This window comes from Ambystoma mexicanum, chromosome 2p, assembly GCF_040938575.1.
Source record: "Ambystoma mexicanum isolate Mex_15411 chromosome 2p, UKY_AmexF1_1, whole genome shotgun sequence".
Lineage (NCBI taxonomy): Eukaryota > Metazoa > Chordata > Amphibia > Caudata > Ambystomatidae > Ambystoma > Ambystoma mexicanum.
Genome location: NC_090923.1, coordinates 1153009574 through 1153033280, shown reverse-complemented (window position 1 = coordinate 1153033280; position 23707 = coordinate 1153009574). Strand labels below are relative to the sequence as shown.

General features: G+C 47.2%; 1 protein-coding gene across 2 annotated transcripts in view; it reads right to left on the bottom strand.

Moving 5' to 3' along the window:
• Positions 1-23707, bottom strand: part of LOC138567250 (protein SET-like) — a 321007-nt gene that overhangs the window by 117184 nt on the left and 180116 nt on the right. For both annotated transcript variants that reach the window (XM_069645263.1, XM_069645262.1), the window contains exon 5: positions 15519-15604. In XM_069645263.1, the coding sequence (XP_069501364.1) occupies positions 15519-15604 (86 nt within the window). The remainder of the gene's footprint in view (positions 1-15518; positions 15605-23707) is intronic.

Sequence of the window (23707 nt, the reverse complement as noted above, 5' to 3'; positions counted from 1 at the left end):
GTAACAAAGCTGAACACCTGATTTCAATTGGGAAATATCCTCTATCAGAAACACATTTAGCATTTTCCCTGAATGCATGCTGGCATTGCACAAAAGTATTTTCCTGTGGATGTTATGTGATGTGTAGGGGAATGTTTTCCACTAATGTAATATCAGACTTTGATTTAGGTTTTCTATTAACTCAAGCTAAGCTATGTCTTGGTTACCGATGACATAATTGCACTGTTTCACAGGAGGGAACCATTTTATTCTCACTAATTACAAAAACAGTGAACTATTCACATCTCAAAATCTGATTGTGGCTACGCATGAGCATGCAATGACTAGTTAAAACATGTAACCAACCTTATCTCAGTCAATGGGGTAAATTGTCAGTGGCATCAGGGGCCTTTCTCAGGGATAACAGTCATACCAACTGAGGGGGCCAGAATCTTAATATTCAAGCCTTTGACCGAAACAGTTGAAAACCGACTTCAGCCAATGTAAGTGCGGCTTCAAATAAATGAAATGGTTACATTTGCAACTGAAACCCAGCAAAACTTGTCCGAGGTGGTCGAGATAGGAATGCAACTATATAGTGCTTCATGCAGGGTTACTCCAACTTGCATTATCACGTCAACCAACAGTCTATTGACCTCTGAAGAATGAAAGGCAAACTGTCCAGCCAAAATTTGACCAGGAGATTAAATATATGGCCTCATCACGAGTTGGGTGGTAGACCTTAAATGCTATTACCGCCGCATTTAAGGGTCCGCCCAAACATGAGTCTGGCAGCATTTACCCCCAAGCTCTATGCTGGGGGTAAATGCGCCGGAAAAATCTCAATTTACGGGCGCAAACGCCGAAAATGCCAATGGGTCCAATGGACCCAATGGGGAATATCCATTACCGCCGAGCCCTTGATCCGGTGCCAATAGCGCCGGACTGGGTGGCGTAACTATTAGCACGGCCGGAATCCCGGCAGTAATACCACCAGGATACTGGCCAACTCGTGATGAGGCCCATAGAATTTAGCATGTAATAACTTAGCATTGAGGACTTTCCTCTGAGCATCATCTTATCACAACACTAGCATATCATTTAGTACTAGCTCTGAGAACCGAGGAGTCATTAAAAAATGTATTCTATCAAACCTCAAAACAAATTCAAGACAGTTCGGCTTTAAGGTGCAATTGGCCAGGTTTGTTTGCGTTTTTAAAATTAACAAAATATATAAAGAAGAAATCAAATGTGCATACCTTTGTAGAGTAATAATGAAAGGACAATTGAGTGACTTAGTCTACTGAAAAATGTTCGATTCTGAAACCTGCTTTAGGGCGTAGGAAAGGTTGCAGAACAGCTGGGCGTTGATGCTCGAAGGGTAAATTCCTACCAAATGAATGTTATCCAATTGGGTCTCAGGTGCTGCTGACTAACTTTAAAAACGATTTACCTTTTTGCTGTGCCATTGTGCCCTTTTGTTGAAGTAATGAAGTGTGTTCATGAGCAAATTGCTACATTTCTTTTTTGGCAATGTTCAAACCTTCCTTAGTTCGAGGACTAGTTGGAATTATGGCTTGTTGAATTTCTACCAAGTGGAGCTTTCCTGAATCCAGAAAGCTAGTCTATGTATTTGGACTAGCTGCTATTAATGCTATAGTTTGACCTGTGTGCAGCTTCCACTACAAAGGTCCATGTTTCTGTTCCATGTAGGTGACGTTTCCACTGCGTTTTCTTCTGTACCTTTTCTCTGCGAGGGGAGCTTGGATTGTTAAAGCCCACACTGTGCATGTTTTGTGATGGGAATTTGGACTGCAGAGGCCTAGGTTATTCCTATTCTATGCGAGTGTAGCTTGCATTGCTGAGGGCACAGGGCCTTCATTTACCTGTTCAATGTGGGGGAGCTTGCACTGCTCCATCGTATGCAGTTTGTCCTTTAGAGTGAACTTGCACGCCGAGACCCGCGATTTTTGATCGGTGTGGTCATCTTGTATCATGACATTCATGTTCTATTCGAGGAAATCATGATCTAAGGTCTGTACATATCTTTTCTATAACCATCGGGGTGTGGGCACTCCTGAAGTCTACGTTGCACCTGTTCTATATGCGGTGAAGCTTCCACTGCAGAGACACTCTGCAGATGTTGTGTGGGTAGGAATCTTCTACCCTTTCTTTTCCTTGCACTGATCCACTTGGTTATACATGAACGCTTGCATTGCTGTTGCCCTGATCCACATTTTCTGTTATGTGAGGGAAGGCAACAATTCTGCTATTCAAGCTGACCAGTTATGTATGAGCGAGTAATTAAAAAATGAATGTAATGCACAGAGGGCCATGGTGGTGTTACAGCTGATCGGCTCCATTTGTGAAATGTTGTTTGTGTTACTACACTGCTTATGTTAATTGTGAGAGCTTCTCTTCTACCATTGGACAGGTAGTAGTAGGTACCCTTGCCAAATTTAAAATTGAACTACTGCAATGCTCTGCTATTCCCAAAATACCAACTGCAGCGCTTACAGGTGACTAAAAATTCAGCAGTCCGCTTGATTCTCCCAGTGCCACGGAAAAAGTCTTTTAGAGTTCCGGAAAGCCGTCCATTGGTGGTTACCTGTTCAGCAGCGGATAGAGTTTAAGATCCTATGCCTCATGTTTAAATGCATTCATGGGCTTGCTCCAACGTATCTGACATCTAAAATCATACCTCACTGTCCCACTCGCATCCTGCGTTCTAATACCTTTCACGGGGAGACACAGTTCGCTTATCTGAGACCTCGTGCCTGGAACTCCCTCCCACTATATTGGCAGAAAATTAATTCCCTACCTGGGTTCCGAAAGCAACTGAAAACGTATCTGTTTAAATAATTTCTGTGGCCAGTTTAAAGCAGGTACCCTACCTTATTCAGCCATTCCCATCAGCACCTAGATGCAGTTCTCTGCCAGGTTCCTCTTGGGGATATGCGCTTTATATATATCAAAATCAAAAATTAAACCATGTTGTGGACCACTTAACATGATATGATTAATAGTTTTTTTTTTTTAATGAGTTGGCTGAATGACAGGTTTTTGGGACTCTTAAAACTCCCCCGAAATAGCATTTACTCTCGAAGTATAAAGACAGAATGTAAAATACTCCCCCACTCAAAATCTTATCTGGAGTACCAAAGCCTTTCATAAACACCTTGGCTGCAGAAACCTTTCACCACGACAATGTTGCGAGGTGGTGTATGGTGCTCCTGTTCCAAAATGTACTTTGAGTGATTTGCAAACGAATCCAGAGCCAAGAAGCAAAAATGTGTAACACCTACATCGAGCAGTCAAATGGATTGATGTTACGTTGAACACCAAATGTTATGTTAGAATTTGTACATCGCACCACTTCCATGTGCATGGTCTGCAGTCGCAGTGTTGGATCTGGAAGGGAATTGGTGGGTTTGGTTTAGTTGGGAGGCGAAAGGCAAGAATACAGTGCTTTTTGTCGAAGTGGCAGATCGGAAGACAGATCAGAAGTACCTTGAGAGCTCTACATGCTTGTAAGCTTTCTTAGTGTGAAGTGTAGGAGGCATCTATGGCTTGTAGTCAGGGGGGGGGGCTGTCTCCTGCCTCTAGTGTGGGAATGTGCTGGCAGGGGCAGAGTATGTCTGTTGTAGCGAGGTGTAGGTTTGTGATGTTGCAAGTCCAGGGAAAACTACTGGAAGATCTCACATCAAGTACTGCAAAAACCCTTCGAGAACACCATCCCCGAATCCCAGAATATTTAAACCTCTACACAGGACATCTTCGTGCATCATCCATTAAAATCAAACACCTCTCTCGAACATCTCAAATCGAAATTTGACTTGCTGCCTCTCACAGGCCTAAAGACTACATGAGGCAAGAATTGGATGTATACGTAGCCCTCTAGAATTCAGACTAGGTACGGTAGGTTTGCAATATGACAAAAGTTGGCTGGCTCTTCTGTGTCTGGCGTCGTTTGATGTAGGCACTCTAATGAACTGCTTGCTTCTAGCCGGAACTGTACCAAAAGCTTGAAATTGCAAAAGTAGAAATCTTCCATGACAGATTTCTTTGTGGTGTTTGGGTGCAGGGGCAAATTTGGAGAGCCAGCTTTCTTGCTATTTAAAAAAAAAAAAATCTTGTTAAGATATTGATTTAAAGATGTTCATCGTCGAGGTTGTAGGCTGAATGTCTGAGGTTTGAATGTTGGTTCAAATTCCATTCCTTATTGCCGATTTGGTTTGCTCTAGGTTTAGGAAATGGTTAGTGATAACAGTATTCGGTAGGGGAAGTTATGTGGCTGCAGGAATCATGGTTTCTCATCCAATTCATGATTGGGCAAAGTTCTTTCACCAGATGAAGTGCATTTATTGGATTGGAATAGTGTTTAAGGTTTGCTTTGTAGTGGCAGATAGGTCTTTGGTAGGTGATCTGGTCGGGTGGTTTCCAGGTTTTTCACGTATTTGATTTCTTTTTTCAGTGTTCATAGGTGGGGTGCGAACCATCTTCCTGAAGTCCATGTAAGAGAGCAATGGACTTTATGTGGGGGAATGGGAAGATAACAGCCACCCCAAAGTATGTCCCACTGCCAAGAGAAGAAACCAGAGCTATGGGGAAAAGGACAGAGCTTGGCCTGGCCCTGAAATTGCAACAGTGGACAAAACCCTCCAGCATGTAGGCACACTTTTAGAAATCCCAGGCTGGCCTAAGCCAGCCTTTCAATAACACAAAGGGGCATTCAAACAAAGGTTTTACCGGCTCAAACAGACCACTAAACACTGAAGACAGCAAGCAAAGCTTGCGTTTTGTAATGTCTGGGACTAGGGACCAGTCCAAACCACACGTGCAGTGGGACTCCGTGAGCACAATGGCCATCCTTGGCATGCCTGGTTCAAGATAAGCCTGGGAACAAAATAGCTGAGAGAAGGACTTTGAAAAATACATTAGTTTGCCGATGGCTACCATACTGGCACACTTGGGTTTCTAATTTAGTGAAAAAGGCCACACCTTGGTGGAGCCAGAAATTAACTACAGCTGACACCCGTCTATGCCACAACTTTAGTGTATATTGACAATAACTCTGGGGCACAAAATGGGGTGCCTAAAAAGCCCCCCCCTGTCCTAAGAGCCACAAATGCTACCACAGGATAGCATATTAACAAAGTTACACACCATAGTGACTACCTTACTCCTAGTACATAGTCCCTTTTTGAACATATTTGTAGGGACATTCTGTCCTTCGGGACGGGACCGGAGCACTTTTGTTAGAAAGCATCAAAATGGAAAAAATGTTGGTACTGCATGCAGCTGTAACCCTGCCCGCTTGAGCTTCGCTCCGTGCATCGCCCTTCAGTCCTTTTCTAAAAAGAACAGCCTGGCCGAATTGAGCATCGGCCCTGGCGCTCTGGTCCAAGCAGTAATGCTTACAAAAAGCTGATGGGGAAGCCCATGTAGCTGTCTTGGCAATGGTTTCCCAGGGAACATTTTTGGAAGGCAACAGCAGCCGCTTTGCCACATACAAGATGGGCATGAATACCCTTCTGAGAATGAAGGCCCTGAAGAGTATATGCTTCTGAAATACACAAGGCAATCCATCGGGAGATAGCCTTAGAAGCAGGTTTTCCTTTCGGGTCTCTGAACATAAAGAGTTGAGGAGCCCCCCCCAGAGTTCAGTTTTTCTGTCCATATAGAACTTCAGAGCTCGTCTGACATCTAAATTGTGTAATACTCTCTCGCCGTCTTGAGGCGGAGTTCGGAAAAAAGACAGGTAATGAGATAGATTGATTCAAATGAAATTCAGTCACTACTTTAAGAAGGAAAGAAGGATGAGTGCGCAGCACAACCTTATCCTTATGGAAGGTAAGGAACTGTTGTTCCACGGACAAGGCCTGAAGCTCGCTTACTCGCCTAGCCGAAGTCACTGCAATCAAAAAGGCAACCTTCCAAGAAAGGTACTTTAGATACATTATAGCCATGGGTTCAAAGCGTTTATGGCATAAGGCGGTCAGGACCACATTTAAATCCCACTTTGGATGAGAATTGCGTACAGGTGGAAAAAGATGTAATAAACCTGCGAAGTGCCTTTTAAAGACTGGGTTCGTCAAAGAAAAGCAACAGGTGTCAGTGGACAGGTAGGCAGCAATACCGACAAGTCCTACAAAACATGAATGCCTGAAGCAGCCAGATGAGAAATGAACGAAAGGACATTGTCAATCGTAGCATGGCTGGGGTCTAGTTGCTTAGCTAAACACCAGTGGCAAAACCGGTGCCACCTCCTAGGCGGCTTCCTGGCAGCTTGGATAATGCGCATATTGTCGTCAGACAGGTTAAACTGCACTAGTGCTTTGAATTCAGGCACCAGGCCGCCAAGCTGATTGATTGTGGGGAGGGGTGCCACATCTGCTGATCGCACTGGTGAAGCAGGTTGTGAATCAACAGCAGTCTGATCGGAGGACAAATCGATAAATGCTGAAGTTCCAATACCAGGAATCTGGCTGGCCACCAAGGAGCCATGAACAGGAGAGTGCAATGCGATGCGTTCCTGAGCTTGCTCAGTGACCGATTCATCAGAGGAAAAGGCGGGAAGGCCTTATGTTGTGCCAAAGAATCTCGAGAGCATCCCCTAGATGAGGCCCTGAGACCGTCCTTGGATGCATAAAGAGGAAGTCACCCGTTTGTGGCAGACGCAAAAAGGTCCACTTCTGGAGTGCCCCATTGGCGAAAGATGTTGGGAGGACCTCCATGTTCAGTTCCCACTCGTAGCTGGCCACTGTCTGTCGGCTGTGTGAGTCTGCAGTCACATTGAATTGCCCCGGAATGTGTACCGCCAGTCGCCAAATGTTGTGTGTTAGGCAGAATCACATGCAGTACTCTATGCGAACACTACAATCTGGCTTCAGATGAGGGAGCCGGGTAAAAGCCCATGGAGGAAGGCCAGACTGAAGGGTAGAAGTCAGGGGTCCCAATGAGAAGGATGTCAGTTTTGGTGGCATTGAGGCAGAGATCATTGAAAGTGCACCAGGCCTGGATGGCAGAGAGGCAGTCTGGGATGATGGAAGGTGCAAGAGGGTCAGCAGGAAGTTTGAAGAAGAGCTATGCATAGTCAGCATAATATATTTACAAACGCTATTATAAAAAAATAGACACTAAGGCAACTAACACATTCTAAGTTTTTAATTCACAACTCTACAATAAGGCATTGGTTAAGCATTACTCAATTCACTGGTACTTTTTTTAAAATTTCTATTGATTTATTAACACAACAAAACCATACAAACCAAACAAGCAGTGCAACCTTAAGCCGCTTCATTATACTTCCACAAATTCTAGTCGCCACTCCCCCCCCCTCTTTTACGAGTGTTTCTTTTAACCCTTCTGTTTCTGCGTCCTGTGTTACGGTCTCCCCTTCTATAACGCCTGCCGGGTCTTCAATTGACCCAAACAGCTCAGCTATCAATAATTTCCAGGCCATCAGGGACTCCGTCTCCTCCTCCCCCCCTGTGTTACTAGCCTCTTGCCATACCATGGGTTCTGCTTCCGCCCATTTTTGTAAATCTCTCCACCACACCTCCACATTTGGCATATGGCAGGTCTTCCAACCCATGGCAATTCTCCTTTTTGCAAGCACATAAGCCAGGTCCTTTAGTTTACTGACATGCTCGAGCTTCCGTGATCTTGGAACCCCCCCCCCCCCCCCGACCCCCCAACAGACAGGCCCACACTGTGTCCACTACAATCTTAACCCCTTTTTCCCCAGTTTCTCTTTCACTGCACCCCAGAAACGTTCTATGACCGGGCATGAGCAGAACATATGAACCATGCCCGCGTTCTCATCACATTTGGGGCATGCTTGCCGTCCTGCATTCTCAAACCTCGATATCCTCCAAGGTGTCATGTATGCCCTATGCGTAATATATAGTTGTATCCGTTTCAGTTTCGCATTTCAAGACACCTTCTTATGATTCCCCTGCTCCCGTTCCCACATCCCATCCTCCATCGGGGCACCAACTTCAGTTTACCAGTCCATCCTCAACTGCGTGACTTCCTTCCCCACTTTAGACATCAACATTTCATATATTCTGGAGATCTCATGACCCCCCCCCCCCCTCAGCTATGTCATATATCATATCTATAGTGGCATCTGGTTCCTCCTTCAGCACTGTTTCAGGCCATATTCTCTTAATTCGCTGCACCATTCTGTAATATGTAGTGTACTGGCCCTCGTGCAACCCACTTTCTTCTCGCAGCTCCTCGAAAGTAATATAGCGCCCTACCGCCAAATGTCTCCCATTGTTGCCACCCCAACCGGTTCCCAGTGGCTCCTGATTATCATTCTTAGCTGCACATCTGCCCCCTTTAATACAACCAGTGGCACCTGCAGAGAGCATGGGGACGGGTTCTCCATCATCTGGCATGCCCTACACCATATCTTCCACCCTAATAGCATCTTAGGGCGCCCCATCATTTCCACCCTGGGTACCCACATCATTTCTTTCAAATAAAATGGTGCACAATCTCGCCCAAACAGCCTAGATTCCGAGGTTCTCATCAGAAAGTCATTTGGCGACATATTGCAACTGGCTTGCCACATAATACACCTCATAATTGGGCAGTTTTATCCCACCTTTGTCATGAAAATTCTGTAACTTCCATAACTCCACTCTATTCCGCGTGCCATGCCACAAAAATCCCTACACATGCTATTTAGTTTGGTGAAGAACTTTTTGGGGATCAGGTACGGTATATTCCCAAAATAGTGTAGAAGCCTTGGCAGAACCACCATCTTTAGCATTGCTCCCCGGCCCATCATTGCTAAGGGTAGCTTGGCCCAGAATTGCATGCACTTCTCAATTTTTGTAATGGCTACTTCTGTGTTGCACCTATGCTCCTCTTCCACATTATGGTATATATTGATCCCTAAATACCGAAAAGTGCTGACCACCCATGGTACCTGCAATACAGGAAATCGCTCCGCTGGAATCCCTGCGTACCTCCCTAATGGGAACATGCTGGACTTCCACCGCTATACCGGACAACCCAGTGAATCGCTCCATCACTTCCAAAATGTACTGGAGATTTTCTTCTGGGTATCGCAAGTACAACATGTCATCAGCGTACAGGGAAATCAGATGTCGCTCCCCTTTTACCGCAATACCTATGATGTCATATTGCTGTCTCAAGTATATTGCAAGAGGTTCCAGGGCCAGTATGTAGAGCATTGGGGACCACGACATCCCTGCCTGGTGCCTCTGCTGAGCTGCCACCTTTTCAATTTCACAGATCCCGTCTTAACCCTAGCCAGTGGTTCGCTATACAATATCTTTGCCCACCTTACATATCCAGGCCCTAACCCATAACACTCCAGGGACGCAAGCAGCCATGGCCATTTAACTGAATCAAAGGCCTTTATTGCGTCCAAAGACAATCACCATATCCTCATCCTTTTCACCACCGCTCAACAATTCTATGGAGCCATCTATGGTTATTGGTAATACTTCTGTTTGGGACATAGCCCGTCTGAGCTGTGTGTATTAGTTTGCCAATGACCTTCTTCAGTCTATTTGTTAGGACAGCAGTCAATATCTTGCTGTCCTGATTCAGCATTGACAAGGGTCTATAGGAGCCGCAGCTGTGCCCAGGCTTATTGGGCTTTGGGAGGGGTACGACGGCCTCTCGCAATGATTCGGGTAAACTTCCTGTCTAAAACGCTTAGTTTAGCATTTCTAACACTGGGGGGAAGGACCTTCTATGTACACTTTATAAAACTCGGTCCCCGGGGTCTTGCTAGTAGGCAGCTGCCTCACCACCTCCTCTAGCTCTTCTAAGGTAATTGGTGCATCTAGTTCCTCTCTCTTCGTCACTTATCTTTGGCAATCCTATGTCCTCCAACGTTTCTCTCATCATAGCATGACTACTTTCACCATCATCTCCGTATAGTACCTTATAATAGTCCATAAAAGCTTGATTGACTCCCTCTTGGGTGTCTGCTACGCTACCGTCCTCTCTATGGTCCTGATTGGGACTCTGGGAATCTCACTCTTCTATAACCACGCCAAAAGTCTCCCCGGCTAATCACCACCCGCATGCGGTCTCTCTACATATTTTTTATAATTGAGGTTACACAATCTGTCCCAGTGTTCTACACATTTCTGCTGTAGCTTGAGTGTCAACTCCACCTTCTCTGCTGCGTCATCTCCGCCTCTTAAAGCCTCCTTCAGTTTTTCCTCCGTCTCCCGTAGATCAGCTAGAATCCCACCTTGTAGGCCCCTAGATTTTGCTATGGCTACTCCCCTCATCACTACCTTAAAGGCCTCCCATAATGTTCCTGCCGAGTCCACACTCCCAGTATTTGTTTCAAAATAATTCACGATCTCCTCCCTCACGTCCTGCCTAAAGAAGGGGTCTCTCAGCGCTTCCGCTCGTAGACGCCATGTCGGGATCCTCGCTCTCGGGGGGCAGTATTGCCATTTGAGAACCAGGGGCGAGCGGTCTGAAAGGACCCTAGCCTTGTACTCTATTTGCATAACCTCTGCTATCATTTCAGGCGAGGTGAAGACAGTCTAACCTCGTGGATAACTCTTGTGGGGCAGAATAGTGTGAGTATTGTCTCTCCTGGGGGTGTCTCACTCTCCATGCATCTTCCAAACCGAAGTCCCTCAGCAATGACTAACGCTTTAGCGGCAGGGGCCGGTCTATCCATCTTCCCATCCGATCTGTCTACCCTTGGATTCAGTACGCAGTTGATGTCCCCTCCCCAGATCATCGCACTTCCCACACATGCGCTCAAATTAGTACACAATGTTCTGATGTACGCCTCTGTGTTCTGGTTCGGGGCGTACGTTTCACTGGTAGACTTTAGATGATAAACAGGTAAGTAGTCCGTAGCATTCAAGTTGGCAAATCAATTATTTAACCAACATTCAATATAATGCAACAAAGATACTGGTAAGTAACTTCTAGGCAACCTACACTTAAGTCCAGTCCCATCTGCGGATGAGTCTTACAGTCAGTTGGGACACTGGATGACCAGGGCCTGTGAGCGGAAGAACAAAGGAATACAGACTCTGTCAAATTTATACATTCAGCAGGATTCTTCCATGTTGCAGGAAGGTACAATGTTTGTTATAAAGAGGGTTCTGGGAGGTCGGATAGACCCCCTGGAGGATTGTATCTCAAAGTACAGATGTCCTTAGGCCTGGGGGAATACAGGTTGTGCACCCCCAATGTGTCTCAAGAGGCTCAGGAAGAGTACAGATCAACACAGGAAGCACCGAAGTGAGCCGTCGGAGCGCGACAGTACCTTTTCCGATGAAGAACCACAATGTCACTGGCGGGTCCTCAAGCTGAGGAGACAGCAGCTCCTGGTTGGATTCTTGGCCTGGAGGCCAAAGAAAGTCCGTCAGGCAGGGGGAAGCAGATGGTCAGCTTCTTCAGATGGGACGAACAGACTACTCTTCAGGATACTGGCTGGTTGGAACTCGACATAGGAATCAGTTTCAGAATCGGTTGTGACACAGCAGACTTCCATTTGTTTCTCAGTCGCCGACTTGGAAGAGGAGACATCTCAGTGCGGGAAAGTTTCACTGTAGGCCCAGAAGGATGCCCACAAGGTTCCAGACGAAGCCGCACTTCAGGAGACTATGCACAGCAGAATGGGCCAGGTTGCAACCCAGGATGGTCGCAGCTCTTCGAAGGACGGCTCAAAATGCAGTCTGTCATGACTGGTTAGGTCCACCAGGCCAAAGGAGGAAGGCGTTCAGTCTGGATCTTCCATGTCGAGAAGGGGAGGTTAGAGCAGCAGCGGTTACTAGGCAGTCACTGGAAGTGGCTGCCGATGTCTTTTTGATTCTTCTTTCCATTGGTCTATGTTAAGATGGATTTCTGAACTCTGACATGCTGGGCAGAGGTTTAGAAGGGTGTGTGTGTGTGTCTCTCTGTGTCTCTCTCTGTGTCTCTCTCTGTGTCTCTCTCTGTGTCTCTCTCTGTGTCTCTCTCTGTGTCTCTCTCTGTGTCTCTCTGTGTCTCTCTCTGTGTCTCTCTCTGTGTCTCTCTCTGTGTCTCTCTGTGTCTCTCTCTGTGTCTCTCTCTGTGTCTCTCTCTGTGTCTCTCTCTGTCTCTCTCTGTGTCTCTCTCTGTGTCTCTCTCTGTGTCTCTCTGTGTCTCTCTGTGTCTCTCTGTGTCTCTCTGTGTCTCTCTGTGTCTCTCTGTGTCTCTCTGTGTCTCTCTGTGTCTCTCTGTGTCTCTCTGTGTCTCTCTGTGTCTCTCTGTGTCTCTCTGTGTCTCTCTGTGTGTGTGTGTGTGTGTGTGTGTGTGTGTGTGTGTGTCAACATAATCCTACTAAAATACATATATACAAGACCAAGTGGCCTAAAGGGTTAATGCACGAAATGGGTGCATAATCTAGAAAGGTAAGGAAGCAGGTAGTGCAAAGAGTCTTTAGGCAGTTCAGCAGAAATCAATCCTAGTTGAAAGGCAGTCCAGTCCCCAAGAAGAGGGGAGCCTATTGCTCAGATGTAATTGCAATGCCAGCGCACGCAGTAGTGCAGATGCACGAAAAACAGTGTCTCCTGTAGGGTCTGTAGCAGCACACGAAGGTGGGTGAGGTGATGCAGAATAGGTTCACACTATTCGTAGACGGTCTACCCAAAGGGGTAGAGCAGGTGCCAAGAGTTGGGAATGGTTTGATAGCCCAAGTGATCTATGGAAAGGAGAGGGGCCCTCAGGGGCCACTTGTGCATAAAAACAGGTGGATGCGCTATGGGTCATCTGTAAGGATTGCAAGTACTCACCGACCCCAGGCACACTCCAGACCAAACTTTGCCAGTCAAGCCCAATTCGATTACAGGTTCAAATGATTTCTCCGCTCCTGGTGGATGTAGCAGGCTTCAGGGAACAGAGGAGCACATCTGCAAGGAGGATGCAAAGTTTGTCACCACCGCTGGGCGACACAGTAACCGCATGTAGTCCGGTTCAGTCGTTCGCTTTACTTCAGACCTGGGAATGCCAAGTGTACGAAATTCAGTGTGAGAATGCTATGAACACTGAGCTTGCGATGTACTAAGTTTCAAGGGCCTCCACGAAACTGCAGCATCAGAGCAAAGGTCCTGCGCAAGCTGGTCAACCCACTGGTTGGCCCAGTGACACTTCCGAGAAGACTTACTTGCAGGGTTTGATTAAAGTGCCGAGAATAGTTGTTCCCACTATTCAAATGGGTCGAAGCGTCTTTGCAGACCTTCTAGTTTGATCAGATAGAGGGGTCCAGTGGGACCACTGCGGGCCCAGGGTGCCAAACCTTCCAGCGGGTCACCAGCAGTTCCTTGATTCAGCATCTTAGTTTCAGGATACTTGGATCCTATCCATCGTTCATTGATAACTCCAGAGAGCGACATGGTATGGGTGTTTGGAGCCTTCTTTTATCCAGATGTTCCTTCGCGCAAAAACGAAGAGGACCCAATGGGAGATTTGCTCACATACAGGCACACCACATGTGGACCACGGTGGTCTCAGGCATTCACAGCATACCAGACTCTCTGGCACCCCAGGATGTGTATTGGAACCAGACCGCCCAACCCACATCCTGGAAGCACACACACACAAGGCATGCAGAAGCTCGCGAAAGCTTGGCATTTCGCGGGAGAACGCATGCCCAAATAAGGACTGACCCGGGTCGGCTCGACCTGGGGAAGGTGAAGGGGCAAGATGGCCAAAGGACAAGACAAAACCTCGTAGTAAGGCCATTTTGGAGCCAGGCTACCTATTTGTGCCAATCGCGGTAAATACAGTTTAGCTGGCAGGAAAGGGTTACAAAAATATGAAAAAATAAGCTGCCACCAACCCTGTCCATGGCACATCTGCACATCTAAAAAATCCTTCCAGTGTATCTAGGGCCTTTTGAAATGACAGGAAGACCCAAGTGCACTGGTACATTGTGCACTTGCAACATGTTGCAGAAAAGTTGCAACATTGACAAGGACCAAGGGAAAGTCTCCCAGTACTGACTGTAAGGGCATGTCAGTTACCCCATAATAAAAAGTGAGCAAAAAGTCCAGGGGAGTGCAGCAGAAGGCTGTGCTCCCCTAGTAAAGTCAGTCTATGGTGTAAAACAGCAGCAGAAAGTTGGAGTGTACACAACTGGAGGGAAATCACATAAATGGGAATTTTTTTTTTTAACAGTCTACTTTGCCTTTCTGCTCCAGGACCATCGTCTTTAATGCAGGAAAACCATTGGGATTCACCAATCACCATTCAAGCTTTCATGCAAATCAGGGTGCTAGCTTGTCCAAAAGGACAGCCACACCTCCCAGTTTAGAAGGATCCAGCCAGACACTGCACGACAAAGACCAGGGGAGTTTGTCACCTTCCTCACATCCTGTCCTTTCAGGCACGCAGAGAGCCTTGGCGGCTTCCAAGAGGAAGCTCACCAAAGAAAGGACCTAGCAGGACCTCCCCACCCAATTAGGTACAAGGCGGCTCAGGGAAGGACAAGTCATCAAGAGCCGGCTGAAAAGAAAAAAAAAAGTACAGCCAACATTAGGTCAATGGGCACGATGTGTCCCATAACACCACTGAGATAGCAGCCTGCATGTTAAGTTCACAAAAAGCCACTCAGCTGAACTTGTCACCAACTAGAAAGTTACATGAGAAGTGGAAAAAGGGATACATTGTGTTCCCTCAGCAATCAAAGTGGGGCGCGCTGATTCCACAATATAAAAGTCAGGTAGGATAAAAAGTATCTCCTGTCCTGGGTAACGTTTATCACAAGGAAAAATAAAAAAAGGAAGCACAAGGAGCTTCCAGCAACAATGCAACAAAGTGCTGTACGGCAATAAGAAATTGAAGATGCCTTAAGTAAGAGGAAAGCATTACTCCAAAAAGATACAACTAAACGGGCTGAAAAAGGTTCCCAAAGGAAGAGCAAAAGACAGTGTGGAAAATGGTTCCCACTCACCCAGGAAAACTGGCAAAAAGTGCTTGTGGGCTCAAATGTCGGGAGAATTACACCCAAAAAGGAAATTCTACCCAACAACTATCCACACTGAGATGGACTTCTGATGAAGGGGGATTCTACCACTAAGACTTGTGGTCTTCTGAGACGGAAAGGACCATGCCAAGTGTGAATTTAGAGTGGATTGCAGGAATAAGTTGCATTGAGAGTAAACTTCATATAATTACGATTGTGAATCCCAATTAATGCAGTGCAAGCACATTTTGCAGTGTTTGACATTCTTCCACTCCACATTTCAAATTTACTAAATAGATCAGACTACCAGAAAAATAAACTTTAGAAAGATGCAAGTCCTTCATCGTTTCACCCCTCCTTCAATATTCTGTTGAGCCTTTAGATTTTCTTCTTGCTGTTTGATAGTTGCCAAGTGTGATTTTCTTTATTGCACCTTTTAGACCAGATGCCAATGGCCTGATTCATGCAAAACAAGTGTACATATTAAAATGATAAGACCTAAAAAAGGTTCATAACCAGGGCAATCCAGCAAATTACTGTAAATCTGAGCTCATCCCAAATCATATAATATTGCTCTACAACTCACCTGTCCTCTTCACCATTCTCTCCACTATCTCCCTCACCCATCAGATAGTACTGCAAGGGATTAGGCCAGAGGTCCTCTTTAATGATCTACAAGAGGGTTGGGAAAAAAAAAAAAAAAAAGAATAAGAAAATCACACAGAGTACGGCTTAAAAAAAGAAATGCAGTCCCTAGACGAATCCCACAGATGACATTTGTTGCAAACTGGGAAACCTGATTGAAGGAAAGGATATTCAAACATTATTTGCACAGCAAAAAGGAAAGAGGACAACGTGGCTAAACATTCAGTTTCTCCCTCCCAGATACTCACAAGATCCTTGAACCCCAGCCTTCTCATATACCAAAATACCAATCAATTGAGGGTAGGCGCGAGGGGGACAAAGAGGACTGAAGGGAAGGTTAGCAATTTACTAGCATGACTAGGACAGTGCCCTTAACTGTCCTTCTGGCAATTCGAGCAACCAAGACTGCCATGCATTTGATCCGATATGAGATTGCTTTTTGGACGAAATTCCCAAAATGAAGAATTTTCTTCATGTACATTAGCAACAGAAAAAGCATTCTTGAAGATGGGGGTAACCTTTAAAAAATGCCATGCAGCAGTGCTTGAAGCATCGGACACTGGCGTCAGATATACGCAATGGGCAGGTGATGAAGTGAAGAGTGGCCAAAGTGCATAAAAATGTACCACCCTTAGGTACAAAATACAGGTTCAAAAAGGGGACTATGGACTAGGAGAAAGGTGGTCACTACGGTGAGCAACCTGGTTATACACCTACGTCCCGTCCCCTTTCCTCCATACTTATGGGAGATTCCCAAGCACTCCTTACAGGAACTACGGGTGGAAATACCCCTTACTGAAACAGGTTCTTCAGCACAGCCTGACCACACTGAGCATCAGCTCTTGAGCTCATGTCAAGACAATAATGCTTACAAAAAGCAGATGGAGAGGCCCAAGCAGCTGCCCTAACGATGGACTCCCGGGGACATATTTCTGAAAAGCAACCGTGGCTGCCTTGCCCCGCACCAGGTGTGCATGAATACCCTTAGGAGGTTTCAGCCCTTGGACGGTGAAAGACTCCGTAATGCAGGCGGCCATCCACCGAGAAATAGTCGCCTGCTTACCCGGAGGGTTACCAAAAGTCACAAACAGTTGAGAAGAACTCCTAAGCTCGGAAATTCTGTCCAGATAGAACTTAAGAGCCCTTCTGACATTGAGACAATGCAGAACCCTTTCTGCCTCTGAGGTAGGGTTCGGAGAAAAGACTGCCAGGGAGAGCGACTGATTCAGATGGAATTCAGATACCACCTTTGGCAGGAAAGCAGGATTCGTCCGTAGGACTACCTTATCCTTGTGAAAGACCACAAAGGGATGCTCCACCGACAAGGCCTGGAGCTCACTCACCCGCCTTGCTGACGTAACGGCGACCAAAAAGGACACTTTCCAGGACAGGTACTTGAGGTCGCCCTTGGCCATTGGCTCGAAAGGCTTATGACAACGCCGTCAGGACTACATTTAGATCCCACGACGGGTGCAGACTACGAATTGGAGGATAGAGGCGTGTCAAGCCTGCAAAATGCCTCTTAACCACTGGGGTACTCAGAGTAAGAGCGTTGGTCCGTAGAAAGGCAAGCGGAAACCGCTGAAAGGTAAGTTCTGCATGACAGAACATGGACACCCGACTCTGCTAAGAAGGATACAAAGGACAAAACCGTGTCAACTGTAGCCCCCCCCCCCCTGCCTGCTTAAACACCAATGATGGAACCTGAGCCATTTGCTTCTGTACTGGGACCTAGTCGAGGGTTTCCTGGCTGCCTGGAAAATACGCATGTTATCCGCAGACAAGTTAAGATGTTCTATAAAGACTTGAATTTAGGCACCATGCCACCAAGTTGAGCGATTGTGGGCAAGGGTGCCACATCTGTTCCCCCTGATGAAGATCGGGGGTCACCGGTAGCCTGATCGGAAGATACATCGGCAGGTGTTGAAGTTCTGAGAACCAAAACCTGGCCCGCCACCACAGAGCTATGAGTAGAAGGGAACAGTTCACTGAGTTCTTCAGCTTCAAAATTGCGCGGTGAACTAGAGGCAGATGCGGGAAGGCGTAAACTCTCATGTTGTGCCATGGAATCTTGAGAGCATCCCCCAGAGAGGAGGCTTCTTGTTTACCGCTGTAGCGAAAAGATCCACCTCCGGTGTGCTCCAACGCAAGAAAATCCATGAGAGGACCTCCGCCTTCCACTCCCACTCGTAGCGGACCACTGTCCGCTGACTGAGGGCATCCGCTGTGACATTCAGCTGGCCCGGAATGTGCACTGCGAGAAGCCAAATACCATGAAGCACAGCCCACTCCAAAATCTGGATGGACAGGTCCCTGAGAGGGGGAGACTTGGTTCCCCCTTGCTTGTTGATGTACTACATCGACACCACATTGTCCGTGCGAATCCGGACCACCTGGTTGGCTATGATTGGTCTGAATGCCCTGAGCTCCAGGAAGATTGCCAGAAGCTCCAAATGATTTATGTGGAGGAGCTTGTCCTGAGGATCCAACGTCTCACCCCACCCCAGGAGGAAGGAATCCGTCATGATCGTTACCGTAGGGGCTGAGTCCTGGAAACCCGCACCCACCGACCGGTTGCTGAGAGATGACCACCATTCCAGGTCCACTCTCATGGAAGCCAGAATCATTATCAACTTGGAATCCGGGTTCACAGCCTGACGGCAAGCGCTCCGAAGAGCCATCTGAGTCTGCCTCATCTTGAGACGAGCAAGAGGAAGACCCAACACACACGAGGCCCAGAAGCCTCTGGAACCATCAGGCCGACATGCTCTCAGACTGCACAAACATCTGACACGTGGCTAACAGATCAGCCATTACGTCCCCGGTCAGGCACGTGCAGTCCATCATGTTCCAGCGAAAACCCAGGAAAATAAGTCCTGCGAGACCGTCATGGAAGATTTCCGCCAGTTCACCAACAGCCCAAGATGGAACAGGAGCTGAAGGAGAGACTGAAGATTGCCCGCTGCTTTCAACGGGCAAGGACTGCGTAAGAGCCAGTCGTCCAAATACGGATACACATGGATACCCTGCAGACGAAGATAGGCCGCAATCACCGACATCTTTGTGAAGACACGCGGCGCAGAGCTGAGGCCGAAAGGAAGCACTCTAAACTGGAAGTGCTCCTCTCCCCAAGAGAAACGGAGATACCTCCTGTGTGGATTCCAAATCAGAATATGCATGTACGCATCCTGAAGATCCACCACGCTGAGCCAATCGCCCATCTGCAAGGAGGACGGTATCTGGCTGGGCGTGATCATCTTGAATTTCTCTCAGGGTAGGAAAAGATTGAACTGGGAATGGTCTAGGATGGTGCGCAAGCCAGCCTGGTTGGGTTTGGGCACCATTAACAGCCAGGAGTAGAAGCCCTCCCCTCGCTCCCCAAGGGGAAAGGGTTCTACAACTCTGAGGTCCAGAAGTTTCTGAACCTCGGCTTTGAGGAGGGCAAGCCCAACAGCTGAAAAGGAGGGTTGAAGGGTGGGGTAGGGGTAAGCGGCAGCCCGCTCGAGCGACTGACGAGACCTATCCGTCTTCGGTGATGGTCTGCCACGCCTCCCAATGAGACGCAATGCGTCCTGCCACTGGGGTCTCGTGCGAGCACGGAGAGCCCTCATTTTGTAGGTTTTTCAGTGGTGTTGCCACCTGAAACTGAAGAGGAGGCTGAGGAGCGGGAGAAAAACCGAGTCAGTTGTTGATTCTGGCGGTTATTCCCCAAAGGGATATCCACTCTGCGAGATTTCCAGTCTAGGAAGCCCCTAAAGCCAGAGGAGGGTCAACTTTGTGACAATGGTCCCTGGGTTTTGAAAGGCGTCTTAACAAGAACCGACAAGGACTTAGCTGTCTCAGTGCTATCCTTCATCTTGGTCAGCTCTACATCTGTTGTAGAATGAAAGCTCTCCTTAACAGAAGGTCCAACACCTTGTCTTGCACTTCTTTTGAGAATTTGGTTGCATGCAGCCACGCCGGTCGTGAGATATCAACCCCCAGCATGATGCCCCGTGCCGAGGTATCTACGTGGTGAGCCGCAGCGTCCAGGAGATCCTGGGCCAAGACCCTGGCGTCAGATAATCCCGCTTTAAAGTCTTCCAGCTTCTCAACCGGGATGAACTCCTCAAAATCCGACAGACCTTTCCACATCCGCATATTAGCCCCCGCTAACACCAGTTCGGCATTGGCCTGCCTAAGCTGCAAGGCCGAGTTAGCGAAAATCTTTCTCCCAAGGGAGTCAACGAGCTTATCCTCCTTTCCCAGAACCCGAGTAGCTGTTGTTGAAGAGTACGCTGCAGGCCTGGACTGCAAAGTGGCCACAACCACCACTGTGGAGGAGGGGGGCGGACAAGACTACAGGGCCACCTCTTCCAAAGAATGTAGCCTATAACGCGCGTCAATTTTCTTATTGACAAAAAGTCCAGAGTGTGGCTTTTCCCAGACCCTGTGGACCTCGGCCAGAGCATCCTTCTGCAAGAACAGGACGGTACGCTCCAAAGAAGACGGGGTGAACTCCCCAGAAAGCACACCCTCCTACGGATCGGGTGCCTCGGGCACTGGAACATCCAAGAAGCACATCATGTCCAGTACCCGGTCATGAAAAGCTCTAACAGAGCGGGGCAGGTCCTCGTTGTCCTGATTGCCTTGCGCGTCATCGAACAGGTCAGGATCCTGCTGAACCGTGTCGGGCGCTGCCTTGTCCACGGGGGACAATGGGGACAAAGGCAGAAGAGTAGGGGAAGGCAACGTAGGCAAGTGAGGCACCGGCGGAACCACCGGAGGAACGGGTGGAGCCGGAGATATCTCCCTAAACATCCCTTTGAAATATTATCTCAAGGGGTCGGTACGCATGAGCGTCTCAAATTTTACGAAAAAGACATCCTCCGGGGACTTTTTTGGAACCAGAGGAGGACTCTCATAAGGGGGACAATTCCAGGGACATAACGGGGAAGCATGTGACACCGGCCCCTCCACCGACGTATCCACATAAATCAAAGGTGCCGACCCCGCAGGCAACGAAACATTGTGCGGAAGGGGCATCCAATCGTAAACTGGCCGATAAGGATGCGCACAAGGAACCCTATGTTCACCCACGGAACCAAGCCCTACACCTGGGCCGATAGCATAGTTGTAGGGGTAGCATCCAAAATGGCCGCCATGGTCATGGCGGGAACGGGTGCCATTTTGTCATCACCTGAGGGGAACTGCGGCACGTGAGGAAGTGAGGCAGGGGTCCCCGTCGATGGAGCAGGGGTCTTAACTTTAGCCTTAACATAAGGAACCTCGGCTGAGCCGATACGATGTAGCCTGGAATGTTTCTGCGACATACCAATCGCCAAAGCCTTCCCAGGAAGGACCTCGGCACTGCCGGTAAAAGAACTTTCCTTCTTTGCCCCCTCAACAGATCTGGTGTCGCCACAAGAGCGGGAACGGTGAGAATCAACCTTCAATGATGAGGCCTTGCCAGGCCTCTCAGAAATGTTGGTAACTTTAGCCTCTGCGAGGGACCTCTGACCCAGGTCCGGTAACAGCCTTACTGGCGCAGGCCTCGAACATCCGTTCAGCAACACCAAGCCCCACGAGGCCTCGGGGCAAACCCCAGTCTTATTTTTAAGGGAAGCCGACAGAGGGGCCTCAGAGCAAGCTCCGGCATCACACAACTCAGTAGAACTGGGTCTACAAGCAGCCCCCACAGGAGGGGCCTCGGGAGTGTACTCCGGTATACTCAGGCCCCTTACAGAGACCCTCGGAGAAAACTCAGGTATAATTATTAGGTCCAACAGGCACCTCAGGGCGAACCCCGGTGACAGCGATCAACGCCCCTCCCGGCCTGGGAGGAACCCGGAAAGGTGTCCCCTGGCCAGGGTGTTCTGAAAAGTAAAGAATTTACCGGGCGTTTCTTCTTTTCGTCGATGAACGCTTGAAAATGCGAAGGAGGAGTTTGTCGGAAAAACTCCTCCCACCGTTCCAACCGACGCTGAAGAGCCCGGACCAAAAGGGAATCACAGTAAAAACAGGAGTCTCAACGGTGATCCGGACCCAAACACTCTAAACAAAGAGGATGGGGATCCGCCCTCGCGAAGCGTCGGTGACACGATGAACAATGTGGAAAGTCTAGTTTGAACGACAGACAGACTAGTACACGATTGCTAGCGAGAGCCGGAGAGGAAAAAAGGAAGAAAATCTTCTGCGGATGCAAGTGCGTCCAGTCCCGAACGAGCGGAGAAAAGGACTGATGGCTGATGCGCAGGGCGGAGCCAAGGTGGGCGAGGTTATGGCCGCATGCCGGGCCCCGCGCAAGAAAGAGAGGGAGGAAACATTTTTGCAAAATTTTGGATGCTTTTTACAAAGTGCTCCGGTTCCCGTTCCACAGGACGGAGAGATGTCCCCATAAGTATGGAGGAAAGGGGACAGGACGTAGGAGTCTGTATTTTGCTATACTCTTACGAGTAGAATTATGGATTTTTATTACATAATACAATAGATCACTACAAAAATTCCATATCAAAATAAGGCTTTGCATAAAAAAAAAAAAAAATGGACAAACTGGGACTCATCATTTTGTATGCATATACACAAGGGCACCACATACAAGAGTGTGTGTACGTGTGTATGTGTACGCACGCACGTACGTGTGTGTGTGTACCCCAAGCAAGTTTTCTAGGCAAAGCCAAGCATGTGCCTAATGCAGGAGTCCAATCATGACACAAAGGTCCTGGAAACTAGGTCCACATTTAGAAGTGATCTCTAGTAATGAGGAAACAACTGATCCACCATGTGGTGGCGTGCAGAATCTGAGATTATCAAATTTGGGTAAAATATTGGAGGTGACAGTGTGGCCTACTTTTCCTCTACCAAAACCTCACTTGGGTGATCATATTTTGTCTTATTGGTCAACATGGTTTGCACTCAACGATTTATAACACTATGTCCCCAATTGACACTACGCTTAAAGTTAATGTCTGTCCATAGCAGTGCTACCACCCTCATTTAAGTGGGAGATAGCATACTCCAAGTGTTTTCAATGTTTTTCTTTTACATTTTTGCCAAATTAAAGGCCCTTGGGTTATCTGTAGGTTTTTTTTTTTTACAGAACTAACAAAATCCTTAAAAAAAAAAACACAATTGTGTTATTTGGGGGCTAAATCATCTAAATCATGACCTGTGCTTCCAATCCACCACTTAAATGTGCAGCTACAAATCACTGCCATAAATCGTCCATACCATTTGAAAGAGCTCGAATTAGTTAAAATGGGTAAATAACCTATTTGTAGACGTTCAGGTAATGAAATATTGACTCCATCATTCTGTTCTTGTGACTTATGGTACTTCACAAGTATGTGCTTTCTATCCAGTAAATTTATCTGCCTATTCCAAGATTTGAAGAGGCGTTATATGTCACATTGAATTTTAATTCTTCAGTACTCCATATGTTAAAGATGTTCTTGTTTGCGAACTCTGCCCAGTGAGTTAGTCTTCTTTGCGGGGTCGCATCGGTTCACGCAGGCTTTTTAAGTCCCTCTTCCTGAACTTCCTCACGGTCCTCGTAGTGGTTTTCACTTTACAAAATATCTTTCATTTCCCCCCAAAACTATTTTATTGGTATTTCTTCGGTCTGTAGACCACATCTGAAAGGAGAACGATTCCATTGTTGGTTTGAAGTAGTATTGTCTATTGCCTCTTAAGTCAAATTTTTTGGTGGTGCAAGCCCAACTTTAGTCAACCATTTTTGCAGGACCTAAATTTTACCTTGCTTTCTGCACCCATTTCATGTAATAGATTCACATTTTCTTCCATTTTCATAGGTTTTTAATAAAGTAGATTCTTCTAGCAATTAGTTTGCAACCTCATCCTTCCAAATAACGACGTATCAGTTTCCAGATATTTAAAATGTGTAACGTGTGCTTAGAGCATACCTTGCCGTTTGTCCATTCAGACAACAAATGTTGATCCAGGTCTTCATACAAAAGACTGGATAGGAAATATTTTCTTTTTGCGGCTTTCCTTGCATATAATCCAATGGCACACCCTTTCTTTCTGCTTTGTTTGGACTCCTGCCTTGGCTTTCTAGAGGTGTGGAAAGCCTTCTGTTTGACTTAACCTTTTCCCCATTTTTATGGAGTAACTGATCAGCCCACAAGACAT